At 34.7% G+C, this 19,595-nt stretch overlaps 2 protein-coding genes across 7 annotated transcripts; both read right to left on the bottom strand.

Annotated features, from left to right (window-relative positions):
• Nucleotides 1–878: 878 nt before the first annotated feature.
• Nucleotides 879–7,027, bottom strand: LOC110600088 (2-oxoglutarate and iron-dependent oxygenase domain-containing protein CP2). 5 transcript variants are annotated; one of them, XM_021736808.2, is made up of 9 exons: nt 6,479–7,026; nt 5,569–5,616; nt 3,849–4,025; nt 3,617–3,767; nt 3,441–3,473; nt 2,899–3,023; nt 2,384–2,502; nt 1,277–1,388; nt 879–1,184 (listed from the first exon to the last, which is right to left on the bottom strand). In XM_021736808.2, the coding sequence occupies exons 1-9, from the start codon at nt 6,743–6,745 to the stop codon at nt 1,149–1,151; spliced, it is 1,068 nt and encodes a 355-aa protein (XP_021592500.1). In that variant the 5' UTR covers nt 6,746–7,026; the 3' UTR covers nt 879–1,148. The 5 variants fall into 5 exon arrangements, with proteins under 5 accessions (XP_021592500.1, XP_021592498.1, XP_021592499.1 ...); XM_021736806.2 differs by having other exon boundaries at nt 3,441–3,527; nt 6,479–7,024; XM_021736807.2 differs by lacking the exon at nt 5,569–5,616 and having other exon boundaries at nt 3,441–3,527; nt 6,479–7,027.
• A 1,566-nt stretch (nt 7,028–8,593) lies between these two features.
• Nucleotides 8,594–19,294, bottom strand: LOC110631320 (protein PHYTOCHROME-DEPENDENT LATE-FLOWERING-like). Of its 2 annotated transcripts, XM_021779095.2 has the most exons (12): nt 18,916–19,294; nt 17,273–17,354; nt 17,197–17,204; nt 16,978–17,040; nt 16,063–16,143; nt 13,228–13,368; nt 13,039–13,131; nt 11,350–12,410; nt 11,030–11,253; nt 10,797–10,948; nt 9,989–10,027; nt 8,594–9,910 (listed from the first exon to the last, which is right to left on the bottom strand). In XM_021779095.2, the coding sequence occupies exons 1-12, from the start codon at nt 19,027–19,029 to the stop codon at nt 8,864–8,866; spliced, it is 3,105 nt and encodes a 1,034-aa protein (XP_021634787.1). In that variant the 5' UTR covers nt 19,030–19,294; the 3' UTR covers nt 8,594–8,863. The 2 variants fall into 2 exon arrangements, with proteins under 2 accessions (XP_021634787.1, XP_043806145.1); XM_043950210.1 differs by lacking the exons at nt 16,063–16,143; nt 16,978–17,040; nt 17,197–17,204; nt 17,273–17,354; nt 18,916–19,294 and adding an exon at nt 15,167–15,339.
• Between the last annotated feature and the right edge of the window lie 301 nt (nt 19,295–19,595).

Genomic DNA, 19,595 nt, shown 5'->3' on the forward strand with positions numbered 1-19,595 from the left:
AACCCTTGGGACAAGGTTCTTCATACATCATAAATTAGGGTCTGCATTAGTATTATAGTTATTTGGAAATTTTCTTTTCAAATTTCTCATTTTCTTTGATAAGCATAAGAAATTGGGCGGTAGACATTCTGATCCTTTTTCTCATTTCATCCACCAAACATATGTTCACATTATTCAGAAATAGCAAAGCTATTCAAAAAACCATTACTAAAATCCAAAAAATCAGCCTGTAGACTTCACCTCAAGCTCCTCTAAGCTCCCCATTCTGGACCTTCAGCCACTTTCAGGGATAGCAAGGCCACACTCAACAAACAGTGAAACACAAAATAGTGATGAATTTTTCTTTCTATAACAAAAATTACCTAGAAGTTCCCAAATTTAAAATTTACAAAAAATTTCAGTTGAATTGATTTTTTTATTTAGAAACATAATAATTGAAAAAAAAAAGTCGATTCTTTTAATTAAAAATCAAGCTAAAAATATTAATCAATTCAATTTTTTTCTTACATAGAATTTATTGTAAACCAAGCCAAGTCCTACAATAGAAAGCGTTCGAATTCATCATGATGATGGCAAAATCCAGGATATTTACTGGCAGCGTTTAGAATAGACACCAATGTCAACATCCTCCATGAAACCTCAAGCTTTATTTCCCTTTGAAGAACATGATCAGATGTCTCAAGTCTAAACGTTACTTTATATTTAGTATTAGCTAAAAGTTCGTGATAGAATAGCCGCCGAATATGATTTAGACTGTGTTTGTTATTATTGCTTACTTTACTATTGAATATAGTATCGTATTGAATATATTAATAAGGGGCATTAAAATTTAATTCGGAGTTGAACCAAAGTATTTTATTTATAAGAAGCCTAAAAAATAGTTAAATGCCTTTCTTTTTGGTAGTTTTTAATACATTCCAAATTGGATGGCACATAGAACAGTGTTGCAGTGTACAACTTTCGAAGGACCAATGCACAATATTCACAACTACGTACATTAACGCCTTCTCTTGCATTAACATCAAAAGATTAGCAAAAATGTAATTTGGACAAAAAAAGAAGAAAAGAAAAAGAAAGCCTCTGCGTTGACGAAGATGAAAATTCTGCTACGCTGCAGCTTCACAAGCAAAGGATCTGGTGAAAATAACTCAAGATGCTGATATACCATTCCTCTTCAGCAATTCCTGCCAAATCACACACGAAAAACTTTAGTTGGTAGCCGTTGGAGCAAGTTTCTTCAAAACTTTTCACATCTTCAAATTGAAATATACTCTACCAGTTTGGTTGCAGTAATTGACAGACGTTGCCTTTCCCTTCTCTCACGTCGGCACTCTCCACACCAGCTGGAGAAATCCTTCTGATATTTTTTCAGCTCTCGGAAAACTGAACTGAAAAGGGGAGTAAATATTGAGATCAATACTATTATTGATAGCTAAAACAACAAATTGGCAACTTCTCCGACTCATTTTGCTCCAGAACCAAGCCCGAAATAAGAGAAGAGAACGCTAGTTATGTTGATATCGAGCATGCATAGTATGCCATGGTAAATGAAAATTTCTTCCTTTAGACTGCTGCTAGTCTAAAACAAAAGCCAATCAATCTACAGTCTTTCAATGTCTATAGTTTTTCTTTTGACTCTCAGATTACTCAAAATTTGAGAATTAGATAGCATTATGAATGTTTCAGTTAGTCCAACAACTGAACTAGGAGAAAATTTTACAAAACTTATTTCTAAGCACATCAATGTTTTTATCTATTAAGCTCCTATGCTTTAATTGTGTGCAATTGAGCTCGCAAACTTTCCAATTTAAGCACATTGGTGACTTCTTTGGCAGCAGAAATATACTTATGTATATAGAAATATATATTATAAAAAAGGAAATTTTCACAAAAAAAAAAGAAAAGCAAAGGGAACTGTTAAAGTTGGAAAGAAGGAAAAACTCATTTGTAGATGTTCCAGATTTTGTTGGGCAGTCGTCCATAATGACTTCCCCTTTTTTATTTTTATTTTTTGGTGATAAAAGGACGTCTCCAAGAGATTAAGCACAGACGGCACGAGGATAAACCAACTCCCAGATTATCATGCAGAATTTCTCTTCTTCATTTGTTTCATTTATATAGGATCTCAGTGTGCTTAAATAGAAAAGGAGTACAATAAAGAAAACAGGAAAGTTCAAGGATCTAGAAGCCGGTTTTCCCGATACTTACAGCTAAATTAGACCCCATAAATTCTTATGCTCTAGTTAGCTAAGTACCAAAGCACAAACAAGAGTCGGTCTTATTAGAATGCTAACATTAAGCCCTGCATATTGTGCTGAAAAGGATTTCTTTTCATAAAGGAAAGATGCACAAGTCTCATGCACACAGGACCAAAGAGAGATACCTTCTACACCACAAAATTAGGTTGCATCGATGCCCAGAAGTTGTAGCTCTAGCACCATGCCGATGGCGGCCACGATGAAGTACAGCACGTCCTGGAACATGGACATAATCCAAAATTTCCTACATAGATGTGATAAATGAATGGTAACCCTTCAGCTGCTTAAGATGGCAAGTTAACCAATCACAATGGCCTTTTGATTGCTAAGAATCGCCAAAACCCAAGAGTTTTCTTTGATGTTTGAATTTATAAATCTTAACCTTTTCTGATGCTTACATGTTTGCCCTTCCCTTTTGGTACATCTATTTTGCCTTTTTGTTTGAATAGAAAAACATCACTGACCTTGGATGCCATTTTCTAGTTCAGCATAGTTCCCAAGATTTTTCTTATAATTTGTACGGTTGTACCAATTGTTTGCAATTATGCAAATACAAAAGGATGAAAATTTGTACATACATGACCTCATAGTAGTCCAGCATGAATAAACATAATAGAACTAATGTTGGACATGAACATACCTCTGGTTGAGTTTCACTATTGACATGTTTATCACACCGTACACCACGAAAAAACAATTCTCCACCATAAAATTGCTTACCCAAGCAAACATTCAAGGTGACTTCCGAGTCATCCACATGGAAACCTATAAAGAGAAGTCTGTTGAGATTCCACAAAAGCTTATGAAGATACAGCTTTAAAAGCTGGGAAGTAGCACTTTGCATTTGTAATAGAAAGGGATAACAAGAAAATGTAGTCTATAATCCTAAAGCCAGAAATAAGACTGCCGTCAGTAAATAAACAATATCACCATCCATTCAAACAAAACAAAGTTCCAGCATTGTTCTTGATGTCAAACCTAGATGACTACAACTAAGTAGTCATAAAAATAAGAGAGAACCATTTTGTTCTAGGCTTTCACAATAGAATAATTGAAAGCAGGTGAGAACATGCAGAAACTTCTCAAAGTTTCTCCAACAGGTACAAAATAAAAGATTGACAGTATAGTAAGATATACAACATTATTCTTAACAGCAATAGAAGAGAAGATTCAAGCACCTACCAAGCTCAACATCCCTATCCACTCCATACTCAACTACAAAACCATGATGAGAATCTAGAGTTAATCCACCGACTTCAGGAAAGAAAACTACAAGGAAATCAATCATAAAAAATGAGTTCTAGAAAAGTAATGGAACTCTTTATGCGCATTCTAATTACTGGAAATAGATATATTACCCTTAGACATGGGACGTATATATTCGTCCATCCATTTGTCAAGAACAGTTTCTAGGCCAAAGTCATCAAGAACAGCACCATACTTGTTCATTGTGTTTGGTCGCATTATTCTGAATTTCGTCTCATGAACCCACCTTTCAAAATTTTCTACCTAAGTAATCAGAACTTGATAAGAAAGTATACACACTAAAATACATGAAGATTATAGAAAATAAGAAAAATGACAAGGTACCTCAGACATCAACATTTCACAGAAACTTGGCTGAAGCATTTCAAATACATAAACTCCTGGCGTGGGTTCCACCAATATACTTCTAAAACTCTCTTCAGTGTTTTCATTAATTGCTTTGAGAAATGAGGGAACAAAGAAGTTAACAGCATTCATAGTATACAGCTCCCTATGTAAAGGCTGCAGAAAAGAGAAAGTGGTCAAGAAATAAAACAATGTAAAGAAGCGAAAAAATAATATTCACCCTATGCTATAAAAAAATTGAAAAAAAAAAACTATCAAAATCCAAATAGCAGATAGCAAATCAATTTTTTCACTTTTCACCAATCTAGATATAATTGCATATAAAAAATGATAGTATAGCCAGGAATATTTGATATATGAATTCGTCCAATCCTTTCCAATATTTCCAAAATATAGCTAAAAAGACATGCACAAATAGCGAGCTTGTACATAGCAAGCAGTCATACATCTAGAAAAATTTTGTCAATAGAAGCACCACTTTTTGACCTAAAGATTTGAAAATTCATGCACTTTGCAAACCTATTCAATTTTACCATATTATTTTAATCAATTTGATTCATATATCCTGATTTGTTTCTATTATATCCAATGGATATGGGATGTGTAACATAGCATTGAGATGGGAGGGCCCTTCCAAACCCTAGAAGACCCAAATGGTGCCAATTTGGAAATATGAATCACAAAAAGCATGTAAATGGTTTCACTGGCAGGAAGGAGAGAGCATTTTAGCAGAAAGAGTAATTGTTGGGTGGCTCTTAGGGCTTAGGGGACCCATTTATTTCAAGTAAGCTAGTTATCTTTGCATTACACCTCAAGGCTATGCCAGAATGGGCACATGCCCCAAACTCATTGAATACAATTAAAAGTAAATTTGTAAATTATGAACCAATGATAAAATTGAAAGCATATCACAAAAAAATTTATATATATATATATAAAGGGTCTAGGACATTTTCAGACTATTAGCCCATCATTTTTTAAAATTATTATAATTACTCTTAGCATGGTTTCATATTGTCAAATGTTCGATAATATATATATATATATCTGTTTGTTTATGAAATCTAACAGCCATTCAAACACTTATCACTTATATAATTTTGAATAGATTATTTATGTTCAAAAGAGAGTTCTTTTCATTGGAGAAAGAAAGAGAAAAAGATTTGGGGATAAAAATAAAATGTAAAATGAAGGGTTTGAGCATTTTTTTTTAAAAAAAGGTATATTTCAAAGATTAAATAGGCCAAACTCTGAAGGTTCATCTTATTTCTGCTCTGTACTTTAGTAGCATCCCAACAGAAACTAACATAACAATTTATATTATAAAGCAAGTTAAGCACAATAAGTAAGCAACTTAAGAGACGGAGTGGATCTGAGCAATCTACAATATTAAGTGGAGGTATAACTTGAAAAACTTCAGTGAGTGAATAATTGAAAATGACATAATTACACAATTTCTAATGAGGCAATGGGCCACTTGGATCAATAGTAGATCTAGCCCAATAGCAAGAAATCTATGCAATAAAAACAGCATTTGCAGACAACCTTTAAGATTACAGACTTATAGCATATAAGCTTTTCTAAACCAAGAATTGGAAAAACTAGAGCCATGAAATCCATATATCCAGAAATATATGAAAAATTACCAAACTAATTTGAGCATGAGACCCCTCCATTAAATTTTCCCCATGGAATTTACCTGATAGTTTGATATAATCTTTTGCCTGTATTCTCTATGTTTTTGAATCTGCCAGTTTACAGAAAGAAGCAATGAGCAACAGATTTTGACGGGCAAGAAATACAGCAACATGAAAAAATGATAAATAAAATAATTAACAAGCAAAAATGGCGTGAATTTACATGAAACTTATCGACTTCCAAGACATTTAGAATGTGCGGAAGTTACGTTGACACCATTATTTGCAATTAACTTGAGAAGAGATTTATTTCTTATAGAATCAATGCGTCAATTGATAAAAATTCATAATGGAAATTGCAAGGAATTAGAAGAAAATATGAGTCGGAGTACAGATAAGAAATTTCAAAATTAGGAAAAAATAAATAAATAAAGCCCATTCAAATACCAAGTTCACCATAATAGGTGATGGAATTATCCATCAGACACAACATGTAGAGGATATCCTCATAAAATAGTAAAAGTGTTTATCGGAAACTACTTTCAAGAAATAAATAATAATTCCAAGCCAGAGCTCTAAAATAACACTGCATTTATTCCTGGTATAGCTAGAGTAGAATTTAACTAAAATGCAGAACTTGGTCTTGTACACCAAACAGAAAATGGTGAACCATATTGCAAATCATTAAAGCAGAATATAAGTTATCACTAATAACTTTTTGAATCAATATTCCAACTTAGCCCTATCTTCAAGGGGGAAATTCTCAATTTTCATGTACTCCCTACTCAAGCTGCAAAACTTAAATCTCTCTCAAGCACCATGCTGTCAAAATTTTCATTTCTCTTGCATCCAATTGCTCTCTATTCCACAAATTACAGTACAGCTTTAACACACAAATGTATACGTATAGATAATGCACAAGTAAACGCACAAGAATAGCGGCGCAAATCAAGATACTAAATTGATGCATACACGAGTGCGTTCACCCTCGGGAGAGTAGCGAACGAGAATGTCCCTCATGAACTGGATTTTAGCTTCACGTGACATATTGAGCATGGAAGGAGGTAAGTACCGCTCCAGCGAGCTGAACAGCAGAGGACTGAAATCCGATTGCAGGTCCTCATAGCTATCGGGTTTGTGATCGGTGATAGGATTCAACCTCAGCCTGTGAGCCACCTGAGTAGACATTACGACACCGTTTCCATTTCCACTGCTCTTCTTATGCGCATCCAGTGACATTGTATGAATAGCTTTATTGATTTTGTTTTCACAGAGAGAGCTTATGGTTGAGAATATGCATATAAATTGTTTTTTAACAGAGGCAGAGGGTGGAATTAGGGTTTGTTGAGTGAGGAAGATGAGAGAAGCAGGTGGTTTGTGTCGCAGGTTAGGGTTTGTAATTGCCTTTCTGTTCTGTGAGTTAGTTGGACTGGTTGGGGTGTGGCTCACATGTGCCGCGAATCAGATGATGTTTTAGCACATGCAAGTATATGGTTGGTTGAATGCATATATCAGAGTTCCCAAGGAGCTTTCTAGAATTTGTAGTGTCGGAACCGGATTGAACCGGCTGTTCGAAGCGATTCTGTCCTGAATCAGTAATCAGTTTTATTTATTTTTTAGTTTACTTTCTAAAATAACTTAAATTACTATTTTTTTTTATTTTTGATAAAATTAAAATACATAAAATGAAACAATGTTTTTTTAAAAGTTCATTAAGTTTAAAAATTTTTAAATTATTTCATAAAAATTCTTTTAAAAAAATAATCAAATTAAATTAAAGAAAAATTACTATAAAATTCCTAAATATTAATTAATTTCCAGTTTTAAGGGGGAATAATTATAAATATAAAAAATGAACCATTCTTCCCTAGTCTCGTAGACCAAGAATCCAGTGTTTGGCAAAGAAGAAAAATAAGAGAAAAGAAATGAAATGAAATAAAAGTTGGCCTTCTAAGTTTTAATTAAAAACCAAAATTTTGTGAAACAAAAACAGAGAAAGAAGAGTATACAAAGCTATTAAGCAGAAAAATCTCAATGCAGGTCGATTGACTCTGCTGGGTTAATTCTCAGAAAACTCTCTCCCTAATATAGTAGCTATCGCATGGTGTAGATGAATCAATAACTTGATAATTTTTAATCAGCTCGTTCAAGGCTATATTAGCTCGGTTTCAATCTGTTGGGAGACTATGCTCCAGGGGATACATTGTTGTGCCTCTAACAAAATTTTGATGTTCAACAGCAGCTTTTCTGAGACTGGAAATATTTGTGGATCTTTTAACCTGCCTTTTTTTTAATGGAACATGCGGCCGTTGGGTCTCCAGATCCTGCTCCAACCCTCCTCCATAATTCAAAGCATGCCTATTATTAAGCATGGCGATAGATAAAGAAAAACTTGGTGGATTGGGGCTGGGATATATAAAATCCTTCCTTATAGTTCTAGGTTTCTTGGAGTACTAAAAGAGAAGTGGAGAAGAAGAAGAGAAAGCACAAGAAGTCTCTGATTGAAAGATGAGTTGACGAAGGAGATGATCGAATATTTTATCGCAAAAAAAAAATCAAATTTTCTTGAATTTTTTTGAGAGGGAAGAGTTTATCATTATAAATTAGTCTAGAGTCAGGATTTATAGGTCTCTCATAAATTTTCCAATTAAAAAGATATTTATGATTTTTTTTAAAAAAAACTAATAAATTTCGTTAATAATGTTTAATGAAATGATTAAATAGTTGTATTCATGATAATTTAATTCGCGTTAAGAATTATAAAGACCGACTAATTAATTTCAATAAAATTTAGAAATCCTATAATAATTTTTTGATGTAATGTCCTAGACAATTTTGAAGACACCGAAAAACAATACTGAAACCAATGAATGGGAATTCATTAATTCCAACCAATTAACTGAAATATAGAACCAGTGAAGCTAAGTCAACAAAAATTAGGCAAGCTGGCCTAAGAAGAGCGTATGTGTAGATCACCAAGCCAAGCCTAACAAACCAGTTTGGACAGGTGATCAGTCTGATCCAACCGGTTGTGAGTGGTCTCTTCAAGCTAGAATTTTACACTGCAAGCCATGGAACTCTGGACAACAAACTCAAATCCACTGCTTAAACAAAACCTTACCATTTTCACCTTCCAACAAAGGATATTACACAGCATTAGTACAGGCAACATCAACGGACGATACAAGGCCAGGAACACTCTATTTCTTTTCTATATGTCTATTTAGGTTATTTACATCATGCCAATACGAATAGGATTCTTACTCTCTATGCCAAAACATGATACTTTTCATTCAGGAGCTTGCTTTGCTGATAGCATAGGCTCAGTACATGTCCTAAGCTCGGAGATTTTAAGACCTACCATTGCATTCCCATCATTTGTCTACTGTAATGCTGATTTGGTGCTCCATTAAACGGGGCCCATTCGGGGCAGTGCATCAAATTGTTGTAGGTTGAGTTGATATCACATATGGGTGAACTCACATGCCCAGCAAAGTTAGCGGCTTCTGCAGATTGAAGCAGCAGTATCATTGCCTGCTGTTGTTGCTGGGAATATGGCATTTGCAATTGTTGAGGAATCTGTGGCATTGGTGGCAGCTGTTGATTGCTCAAGAGATAAGCCATGTCTAGAATAGTTGGTCTCTGCATTTGCACCACTCCAGTGCTTCCATGGATTGCAATTTGATTCATCATAGCTCCCCCCGGACATTCTGGTGCACGCAGGCCTAGTGTTGCTAAAATTGAAGAGTGATCAGGCATCATCCCAAAGCATTGTTTTCTGGAACTGGATATATTGCTGTCAAGATTACTAAACTGATCCAGGTTTCCCATCCACGGGATTTGTCCACTCTGTAGAAAATTCATGGCGCCTCCCAAGGCCATAACACCATCACCTAGCTCCCCAATATCACCATACAACTGCATCGTATCTACACCACCCATAGCTGCGCCTAATCCTCCCACTGATGTCTTTTGAGCAAGTTGCTCAAACCGTCTCTGTCTTTGCATCATCTGAAACTGTAAATGGGCATCTTTATTAAAAAACTCTGGACATTGTGGATTTATCATTCTCACTTGTGCAGCAACGTCAGGCTGTAGTTTGGATAAATTATTGGACAAGTTTTGGATCGGCAACTGGAAGTTTGCAGGGGGTAGCAGGTGGTTTCTAGGTATAATATTTTGGGATGATAATTGCCCGGTGTTACTGTTAAGGGCTAACATTCTACTCTTCATGCAAGGAAGCATGGAAGCCGCTTGCCCTGGGATTAATGTTGGGGATGGCCGTAGAAGGGATCCACATGCTGCAGGGTCACTCCCAATAAAGGCACTACTAGACTCATCATCAGAACTAAGAACCATAGGCTCTATCTGATCTCTGGCTATATGGTATCCTTCTTTCGCTATCTGCACAATTAAGAAAAATTACGGTACAGTAGAAGCACAAGACAATTCAATAAAACATATCCATTATAATAAACCTACCAATGACTGGAAATGAGCAGCAAAGAGGTCTGCAAAATGCTGCCAGATGAATGAATATAAACGTTAGAATTTTACTTGAACCAGCTCATTTTTAGGCTCCATTAAGTGCAGAAGAGTGCCAAATAAAAAATTAATCATGTTACTGCACCAAATCATATAGCAATATGATATGAAATTATGGCTTCCTTAACATGTGAAACAATAAACAACTTCCCCCAGTTAAATAACAAACATTGAAGAAAATGTTGTCTTGTCGGAGTTCTCAAATAAAAGAGCATGCAAACAGAAATGCCTTCAAGAAACTCTTGGTCATTAAACAATTTTTTGGTGAGAAACAAATTTAGTTAATAATTGTAAGGGGGAGGATAAGGTATCCTCTTCATTTAAATAATACAAAACAAACTAGCAGTGGAAGAAGACAAGAAACAAAAGAGGGGCAACCTCTAATCAAGCTGAGCAACACTAAGAGAGTCCTGTGAGAGCTCCTGAAGCACCAATCCAAAAAGAAGCCAAGAAAACCACTAAATTAAAGAACATAAGCATTTTGAAAACGGAAGCATTGTCTCCATTCAAATACCCCATTGAAGAAATTTTTAAAAATACTAAACAATGGTTCTATTCCCAAATGATTCTTCCATCACCATTAAATTTGAACGGTTAAATTACAGGAGTTGGCACATTTGAGATAAAGATGAAAATAAAAGACTATTTTTATGATTCAGGAGCTTACTTCAAGTTCCAAATGGATCATATTGCTAATCCAATGACACAGGAAGAAGGCAACTGCAAATAAAGATTGAAAACTCACAGTATTGGGACAGGCTGGTAAAAGAGGAAAACTGATGGAATCTCTCTCTTCTTGTTCATAAACAACAGTTATTTCCACCTTTCCCTCATTGAGAATCTCTGACATGACCAGTTTAACCTGGGCCCCACTATCATTCTGGGAAATTTCTTTTCCTGGCAGAAAATCATTTAGCAGTACAAAACATAATATTCACAGTGAAGTAAATAAATAAATATAAGACAAAAGTTACATACTTTGATGAACATAAGCTTGGTGCACAAATGTCAATGTCCTGGTCTTGGAGCCGTTATGTTTCCTATCTATGGAGCATTTTGATAGAGGAATCCTACGAGCGGTAGCATATTTCAACCTTCTGTCCTCAGAATTAGCAAGATGGAGAGCAACCAAAGCAATATTAAAAAATTGTTTACTTGGCAACAGTTGGTCCAATTTACGCTTCTTATCATTCAGTTTGTACCTAAATGCATAAAAGTAATGCTCTAATCAGTGCCTGAAAGATAAAATATATCAGACATTTTTTTAGCACAAAATGTGATTACAGTTTGGATCACACCTTTGAGTCACGGCTCCAATCTTCACAAACCTTTCAAGGCAGGGGCTCGCTAAAGCAGAACCTGCATCAGCAGTATGTATCTTTCTGGTGCTGGCAAGTGAATTAGTCATCCTTATACTTGAAACTCCGGGCAGAATATTCTTCTTTTGCCTTGTAGGTAAAGAAGCCTCTCCCAATAAGGACTCACCTTGAAACAGTCTTAATGATGCAGTTCTAACATCAGAAGTTACTTGAGGACTAGGCAAAACTTTCTCGGTAACCATTTCATTTCTCAAATTTTTCTCAACAGTGTCAGCAAGATGGCTATTAGCTCTTACTAATAATGGTGATTTTTCCAATAGTTGAGGATGTTTAGATGGATTACATCTCATATCCCCCACAGAGGATTTATCTTTGATCTTCCTAACATCTGAATTGGGAAAATCAGTAGTTTCACGAGGCTCTTGTTTCACAACAAAATTTAGCATTCCAGTAGGCTGCTTTGGGTTCCCTTCAACAATTTCCTGTTGACCTTTATTTTTCAATGGCAAAATTTCTCTCTGGTCACTATATCTTTCATGAATATTTTTCTCAGACCCAATTTTTTGATACAGCAGATTGTTTTTCCTATGTGATGCAGGTGCTAGACCAATTTCAGCTAGATTCCAAGTATTCTGCATCAATGTGAAGTTAGGTTCTTGCATAGGTATCTTAAGGATAGGTCTTTCAAATGATTGTGCTTCACATTCACTCTTCTCAGCAGGAAGCGAAAAAGTAGGTTCTCTCTGGTTTCTGTTGATGTTCATAGAGGATGAAGACAAATCAACTGCCACAGTTTTGTTGCACCCATTCACTGCTTGATAGATATGAATGTTCACTTGTGCAACCTTTCCCGCTAGTAAATTGGGGATAACTCCTGAATTTGGGACTTCTATACCTTGGTATGCTAAATCAGATTGAAAATTGGAATCCTGTGAGCCGCTGCTTACCATACTTGGCAAGCAGATACTGTTTTGTGAGTTGAATTTTGGTAGATCACTGAGCTTTCTCTTTTTCCAACCATAGGTGATTCCCAAACTAATCTGCCAAAAATACCATCTGTTAGCAAGTATAATCCTTGAAATTTATTATACACGGAAAAAGACTATATTGATGTTGCAACCACAAATTCAAACTCTCAAAAATTACAACTGTGAAGAAAAAGGAAAAGAACACTTACCTGTGACAATGTTCACAGTTCATTGCTTTATATTCAGAGAAAATAATGCACACTAAAAACAGAAGGAAAAATCACTAGGCACAGTAATGGGATGTTGTACATGTAATAATGAGTTTCTGCTATTCCTACTTGTAAAAGAAAAGGGTCAGTGTCACTAAAAATTAGCACTTGTAAAAAACTTCAGTGTAGGCACACTGCCCTACCATATCAAATTTCTTTTGTTTCTCTGTCTATGAAATTCTGTTCGACTTGCATGTGTATTTAATAGAGGACCCAAACAAAAAGGGAATAACGTTTCCATTAGAAGGAAAGCGTTAGAAAGAGAAGGGAAGCCATTGCAATCATTCTACAGTCATTATCAACAATTCAGAAGCTTAGTATATGATTAGATGCGATATGCAAACTGCATTTTCTGACAATGGCCGCAGACCTCCAGCATCCAATACCATATCACAATTATTCATGATTATCCAAATATGACATGATAATACCTTCTGAGTTGGTGATTCTCCATAATCCAGCAATGGGTCCAGATTCAGATGAAGAGAAGGTTGCAAAGCTCTGAGAGTGCGAGACTCAACTTCCTGAACAAGAATAAGATAATAAATTTAAGCTAGGGACAAGATGATGGACTTAAAAGTAAAACTCCTTTAAAATTTTTTCCGAGCAGATTTACTTACCAACATATCTTTATATGCCCAAGATTCATTTGATATAGAATCCTCCGCACACATCTGTAGAAGCACTCTATGAATAGTTGGAGAGGTTTCAGCCAAAGCAGTACTTGCCTTCTGGGACAAACAATTACAATAATCTCGAATCTGCAAAAATATTATCCGAGTTGTGTGACTTGCAGCATGCCATATAAAATGCAAATAATATTTGCTCTAGACTTGTAGCACGCCATATAAATGCAAATAATATTGCTCTGGACTTGTAGCATGCCATATAAAACACAAATAATATTTCTCCAGTGAGGAGTGATATCTCCATGGAGTGTCCCAAATAAAACCTCATCATGTAACTTTACATCAACAAACTACCAAGTCCGTATAGATACACATATACACATCAAATATTGTAATGCAGAGTGCAAGGAAGACACTCTTGAAAAAGGAGTTTTCAAATGCATAAAATCTTTTATATTGTGAGCTCTTAGAACAATTAAATTTATGCAACCTTCCCCTTTGTAAGGAGGATCCTATTTCCCTGGTTTGTCCCATCACCTTCAGGCTACGTTTGGTTGGATGTAATACAATATAATACAATCAATCATTTAGTGAAATGAATGTTGCACCGTAATTGCCATTCTATTACTCTTATCCAAGGCACAAGGCGCTGCATGTCAGGGACCTGGCATCTCAACCACCAAAGGCGAGCGACCTACACCATGTGCAACTAATTGCACCTCATACAGGTCATCCTAGTGAGCACTAATAAAAGGACATTAAAAAAGCTACATTTTGGTAGGAAATAATGGAATGTAAATGATCAACCATGTTATAGAATGGATGTTGCATTGTTGTGCAATATAATCATTATTTCAGCATTCTTATCTTAAGCGCAAGGTGATGCATGCAAGGAACTTGGTGTTGCCTCAACCGTATCCAAAGGCAGGCAACCAACACTAAGTTCACCCAAGCACGACTCTCACATGTATGCCAATGAGCCCTAATAAAATGACAAAAGAAAGGTTGATAATTATGATCTCGTACCATCATCGAAATTGAAGAATAAGAACAACCTAGGCAGCTGCTTGTGCTAATCCTAGGCAAACCAGACTCCAAATATATATAAGAATTATTTTCCTTGTTATTTTTCCCTTTCCTTCTCTCATTCCTCCACCCACTTGGATTTCCCTCTTTCTCTTTGATTACTTAATTTCCTTCATCCTATCCTTTCCCTATCAAAATCTGAAATTAGATCCACAATCCTTCATTTTATCACTTCAATGTATTATTTGCATTTTTGTGCCTCAACTCGCTCAAACACTCACCTGATCCCGAGTCTTACTCCTAGACTCTAGGACTCCTTGGTGCCTTAGTGTGCCCTTAATATTACATTATATTAGTTGCAAAATGTATGCCTGGTTGCAAGATAAAAGTACAAATAATGTAATTTTTTTTATTTCATTATTTAGTTTTATTTGTGATAGTAACAACAAGATATTGGCAATGGCTTTCTTGACGAGTGGTGGAGTGGTGCCTAGACTAGTCTTGGCTATTAATTGATCTAAGCCGATTCAAGGAGATTTTTGTTAAGTCAGCTTGGACCAGTTTCTACTTCGAGTTGGACTGATCCAGTTTCAATCTAGAACTTATACCATAGACATGACTACCAAAGACCCTACCATGTTCCTAGTTAAGCCTGATCAAATTAAGTCTAAAATTGATCAATAACTTGCAAGCGTGAACCAAGAAACCTCTCTCCTTAAATAGAGTTGGATTGAAACCTATGATGCAAGCTGACGATCTAAACCAATTTGAACCACTTCCTTTTTTAAAAAAAGAAATAAATTATACAAAACAAAAATAAAAAGAAAACCTCAATCATTGATTACATCCGATTTGGATATAATTAGAACCAAATAGGACTAAACTTGAATTGTCAATTTGAAACCTTCTTTGAACTAGGTCCATGTGGTCTAGCTCAGGGCCTTCCATGCCATCTCTAAGAATTGGATCGTAGCTGAGTAGGTGGTGGTGGTGATGCGGCAGTGGCAGCAGCGATTGTAGCAGTAGTGGATTATAGTTTACAAGCCTCAATATCATGCTAGAACTGTTTTCCTTTCCTTTAAATAAGATGGAATCATCATTTTTGTTTATAGGAAAAAAAAAAGAATTTATAGTTGGATTAAATCAACCTAATAAAACTGGAACTAGCAACAAAATCAGAACCTTAAGGTTTGGTTGAAGGCCTTCATTTTCACGTACTAGAACTACCGGTTCCAACACAAGATCAAATTGAAACTGATATTTAGCTAACTAGATATGGTTAATAGTGATAATTACGCATGGCCTTGAAGCTAATTTAATCTAATTCAATTTTGGGTTAAGATCCATTTTTCCTTTTAAAAAATAAAGGATTACATTAGTTAGATTTGATTGAACTAGAATATGGGAGGCCCAAAAATTTGGTCCCAATCCCCTTGAACCAATGAATAGGAACTGGCTTAGACCAAACTAATAACCATGCCAAGTAGCAAAAAACAATGATCAAAACAAGTAATCACAATTGCATGCATTTTTTATACTTAAAAGTCATTAGGCTAATCAAATTATAATTGATTGCATAATATAATTGACATTCCATTGCATCAAATCATACTTATATAATCAAACAAAGTTTGCCTTTTGTGTAGAGATGGTTACATAAATTGATAAGTAAATGCTACAGAAACAAATCAAAGAAATGGACATGTAACAAAATCTAAACCATCATAAACTGCCAAAAAAAGCACTAAACAACAAATATAAGCACAAAAATCCATAACTAACCCATAAATTTTACCTCACCTCACAAAAAGCTGCTCCATTGACATACTTGCAAAGTGTTTGATAAAAAATTTCTCTAGGTAACCATCCGTGTTCAATGGCCTAAATGCACGTGAAAAAAATATGAAAGAAGATAAGCAAAATGGAATATAAGAAAAGAGTGCAAATATCTTGTTAATACATAGACACTCACATTTACACTAACAAACAAAAAAAAAAACCATATAGATTGTTTAGTGAGAAAAGGAAGACAACAAAGGCTATCAAACATAGAAGCTAGGTGGGGCCACATCAACAACAGTTTAACACAATAATACTTCTTCGTTTTTGCTTTTTGTGAATAAATAACAATAAGGCTTATGTACATCAATCATGCGAATTGAAAGGCCATTTCCCAATTGAGAAGCCAAAACACCATATTTGAAGGATGTCACAAGCTATACCACCCATTTATTTTAAACCTCATGGCATAACACCTAATAATAAATTCTGCAACAAAAATTATTGGCAAGTGAGATAAATACCTACAGGTAATTGGAGGTGTCAATTACACTTGCCATAGAAATTATTTTTTACTATGATAGTTCAAATATACCTTCAAATCGTAACAACTATAGATCTAATAGAAATTTGGCTGAAATGTTGAGAGCATTACTATGAAAGTTAAGACTCTTACCAAACTATGTATACAGATGTTGATAATAAGCCACATGTTGGTAGCAAGTGTTTAATTATTGGTTACCAAACAACTAACAAAGTAAATTAAAAGAAATTTAGAAAAAATTGAATATTCTATCAATCAATGCAATATAATAATCCTAGACGTTTACCCCAGCACTTAATAGAAAGGAATAAAAAAGGTTGTCAAGCAAAAACAAAATGTTTACTCCAAGTAAAAAGAAAATAATGAAGAGTATGACAATTGAAGGCTCTTACAGTGAAAAGGGCCTTTGAGTCTCTATCATCAGGAACTAATTGCTTTGGTACATCACTGAAAACCTGCAATGAGTTTTTTTGAGAGCAATGGAAATGCATACACAAATAATGTTATAAATGCCAAAAGAAAGGGTGGGAGTTTTTCTTCATACGAATGCTAACCCCCGTAGGCTTTCCAACCAAAAAGCCATTTAGGAATAGATTTAGCAAAAAGGATACCTCAAGATCTGCAATAAAGAAACTATCAAATTAGGACCTTTAAGATCATAATAAACTGAAAAATAGCCTATATTACCTTCTGACATTTGGTGTATTGCAGATTCCGTCAATTCCTTTGAATGACTAGCATCCTTATCTTCTAATTCATTAAATCTACCCTGCATTAGAACAACTGGTGTTTAATTCTGCTTCCAGTACCACAACTGTCAATTTAATAAAAATCTTCAAACACACTAACTCTCTAGGGTTTTACAAATGTTAAAAATATCATGGTTTTTATAATTGCTGTAGTGGAAAATGATTATAGACGGTAAAAACTAAGATACGTAGAAACACCAAAATCAGTAACTGCTTGTCACCCATAAATGACTACCATCTATAGTTATTTGATAGAACGAGCAACATTAGAAAATTACCCCAATAAATAATAAGGATAAACAACTTCCTTGCAAAATTGTAAGAGGTTAGAAAATATAGGGATTATTTAATTCTATTGCACTAAACAAGACATGCAATGCAACAGAACAAACTAAATGGATATCAGAATTTTGTCTACTTTGAGCTAATATAATAATACACAGAATAAAAAGAATTATCATGAAAAAATTTTAGAAAATCAGCTCAAGCCAAGAGAAACAAAACCAAGGAAATTGTCAATTTTGTGATATGAAAAATTGTGATAAATAAAAGTTCATGCACAAAAAACCACAACTAAGAAAAATTATGCCCAAGTACATAGTTCTGCTCTTGTATTATTTAAACTGAATTAAAATCAAAATCTATTCAATACCTAAATTTATAAATATTATAAGTATTAGCAAAATTAGCAAAGTTTTATTAAAAAAGGTAAAAAATAGTTTCACTTATTACTAACTATATTCTATTATTGTGTTATAAATCCCAACTAAAAAAATAATATTATTTGAGGGAGGGGAATCCTGCCCTTGGCATGACAAAAGTAACTAATTTATATTATGCAGTTTGAGCCCGTAAACTGTTTTCGTGAAATCTGTATCAAATATATAAGCATTAGTATAGGGATTATTTCAGAAAAAAAAGGAGGGGGTGGAGGCTGCATTATACATAATCATATAGAGATCATTTCAGAAAAAAAGGAAGGGGGGGGGGGGGGATGGGCGGCATTTTGTCAAATTAAAGGCTCCTTACAGATGGCTTAAATATATTATATAAAATAATTAACTACCTAGCTCAATGAAAAGCATAAGACTTTCAAGCCAAAGGATTAATCAACTGAAAATACAGGGAGAAAGAGAGAACAACAGAAATATTTCACGGTTGCCTGATAGCTGTTATACCTTATGCACTAGTAGGATCTCTTTTTCTTTTCCTATATTCTATTTAGAAACTCCAAAAGCTAATCAGCTCTTATTATTTCCATCGAGGCTTGGACTTTAAAACAAAAAACTTTTGATAAATCAACATGTCACCGCCCATGTTCTTTCTTTTGAAGATAATCAAACGCTTGTAACCAATATACCATTCAACTTCCACCATGTAAAACTCGAAAAGATACCAACAAAAGATTTGCACATTTCATCCATAACATCATCCAAAACAAGAACGCACCCACAAGTGCACTTGCACCAAGCCACCAACAAGCCAAACACACTTGCACGTACAAAATGAACCGTCAATTCAAGAAACACAAAGAAGTAAACTTGAGCTCAATAAAAAGAAAAAGCTCAAATATGCATATACCTCATTAAGCCTCTCTTGGTGATCATTTCCATTGCCATTTTCAGTCTCATCAATCTGAAGCACCTTAGGCCTATATCTCCAACCCACCTTTGAAACCTTGAAGGACACAACCATTTTACTCACTTCACTCAGGAATTTCAACAAACACCTTGTTAATGAAGCTACAGAGAGAAAAAGAAGCCAGGAAAAAAAAAAAAAGAGCACCTTTCCCTAACAATGACTAAAACTGACGAGAGAGGATTCAGAGGGAAGAGGGTGTGTGTGTTGTTGCTCCATTGAGAGGGTCCAAATTTATATGTTGGCCAAATTTGCCATGAAGAAAGAGCACGTAGGGACGTTATCTTTTGCCCTTTGCTTCTTCGCTAATTTACCTCTCATGCCTGCTTTTGGTTTTTGTATTTTATTATATATTTGACCTTTTGAGATTCTCTTTTAAATTTTTCAGGCTAAATTCCAAAGCTTCTTTTGGCATTTTTATATTGCATGCATGAAATGTGTTGGATGCCTGTTATAGGACTTGGATTTATCTTTTCTTTCTTAATATAAATTACCATGAAATTCAGACCTTTTCTAGAAAATTTCCTAGTTGTTGCCTATTTGAAAATTTAAATATTTTATAAAATGAAATTTTGTAGTTATTCTGTTAAAAAATTAACGTTAATTACTTTAAATTATTATAT

This window comes from Manihot esculenta, chromosome 14, assembly GCF_001659605.2.
Source record: "Manihot esculenta cultivar AM560-2 chromosome 14, M.esculenta_v8, whole genome shotgun sequence".
NCBI classification, from domain to species: Eukaryota; Viridiplantae; Streptophyta; class Magnoliopsida; order Malpighiales; family Euphorbiaceae; genus Manihot; species Manihot esculenta.

Excerpts from the sequence above, each read along its gene's own strand:
- LOC110631320 (XM_021779095.2), bottom strand. The coding sequence starts at position 19,029 with ATGGTTGTGTCCTTCAAGGTTTCAAAGGTGGGTTGGAGATATAGGCCT. Across the intron at positions 13,369-16,062 it reads ATGGAGCAGCTTTTTGTGAG|ATTCGAGATTATTGTAATTG; the intron begins GTGAGGTAAAAT and ends ATATTTTTGCAG. Across the intron at positions 9,911-9,988 it reads CTGCTCATTTCCAGTCATTG|ATAGCGAAAGAAGGATACCA; the intron begins GTAGGTTTATTA and ends TTAATTGTGCAG.
- LOC110600088 (XM_021736806.2), bottom strand. The coding sequence starts at position 6,745 with ATGTCACTGGATGCGCATAAGAAGAGCAGTGGAAATGGAAACGGTGTC. Across the intron at positions 3,768-3,848 it reads GTGAAATGTTGATGTCTGAG|GTAGAAAATTTTGAAAGGTG; the intron begins GTACCTTGTCAT and ends CTGATTACTTAG. Across the intron at positions 1,185-1,276 it reads CAATTACTGCAACCAAACTG|GAATTGCTGAAGAGGAATGG; the intron begins GTAGAGTATATT and ends GTGATTTGGCAG.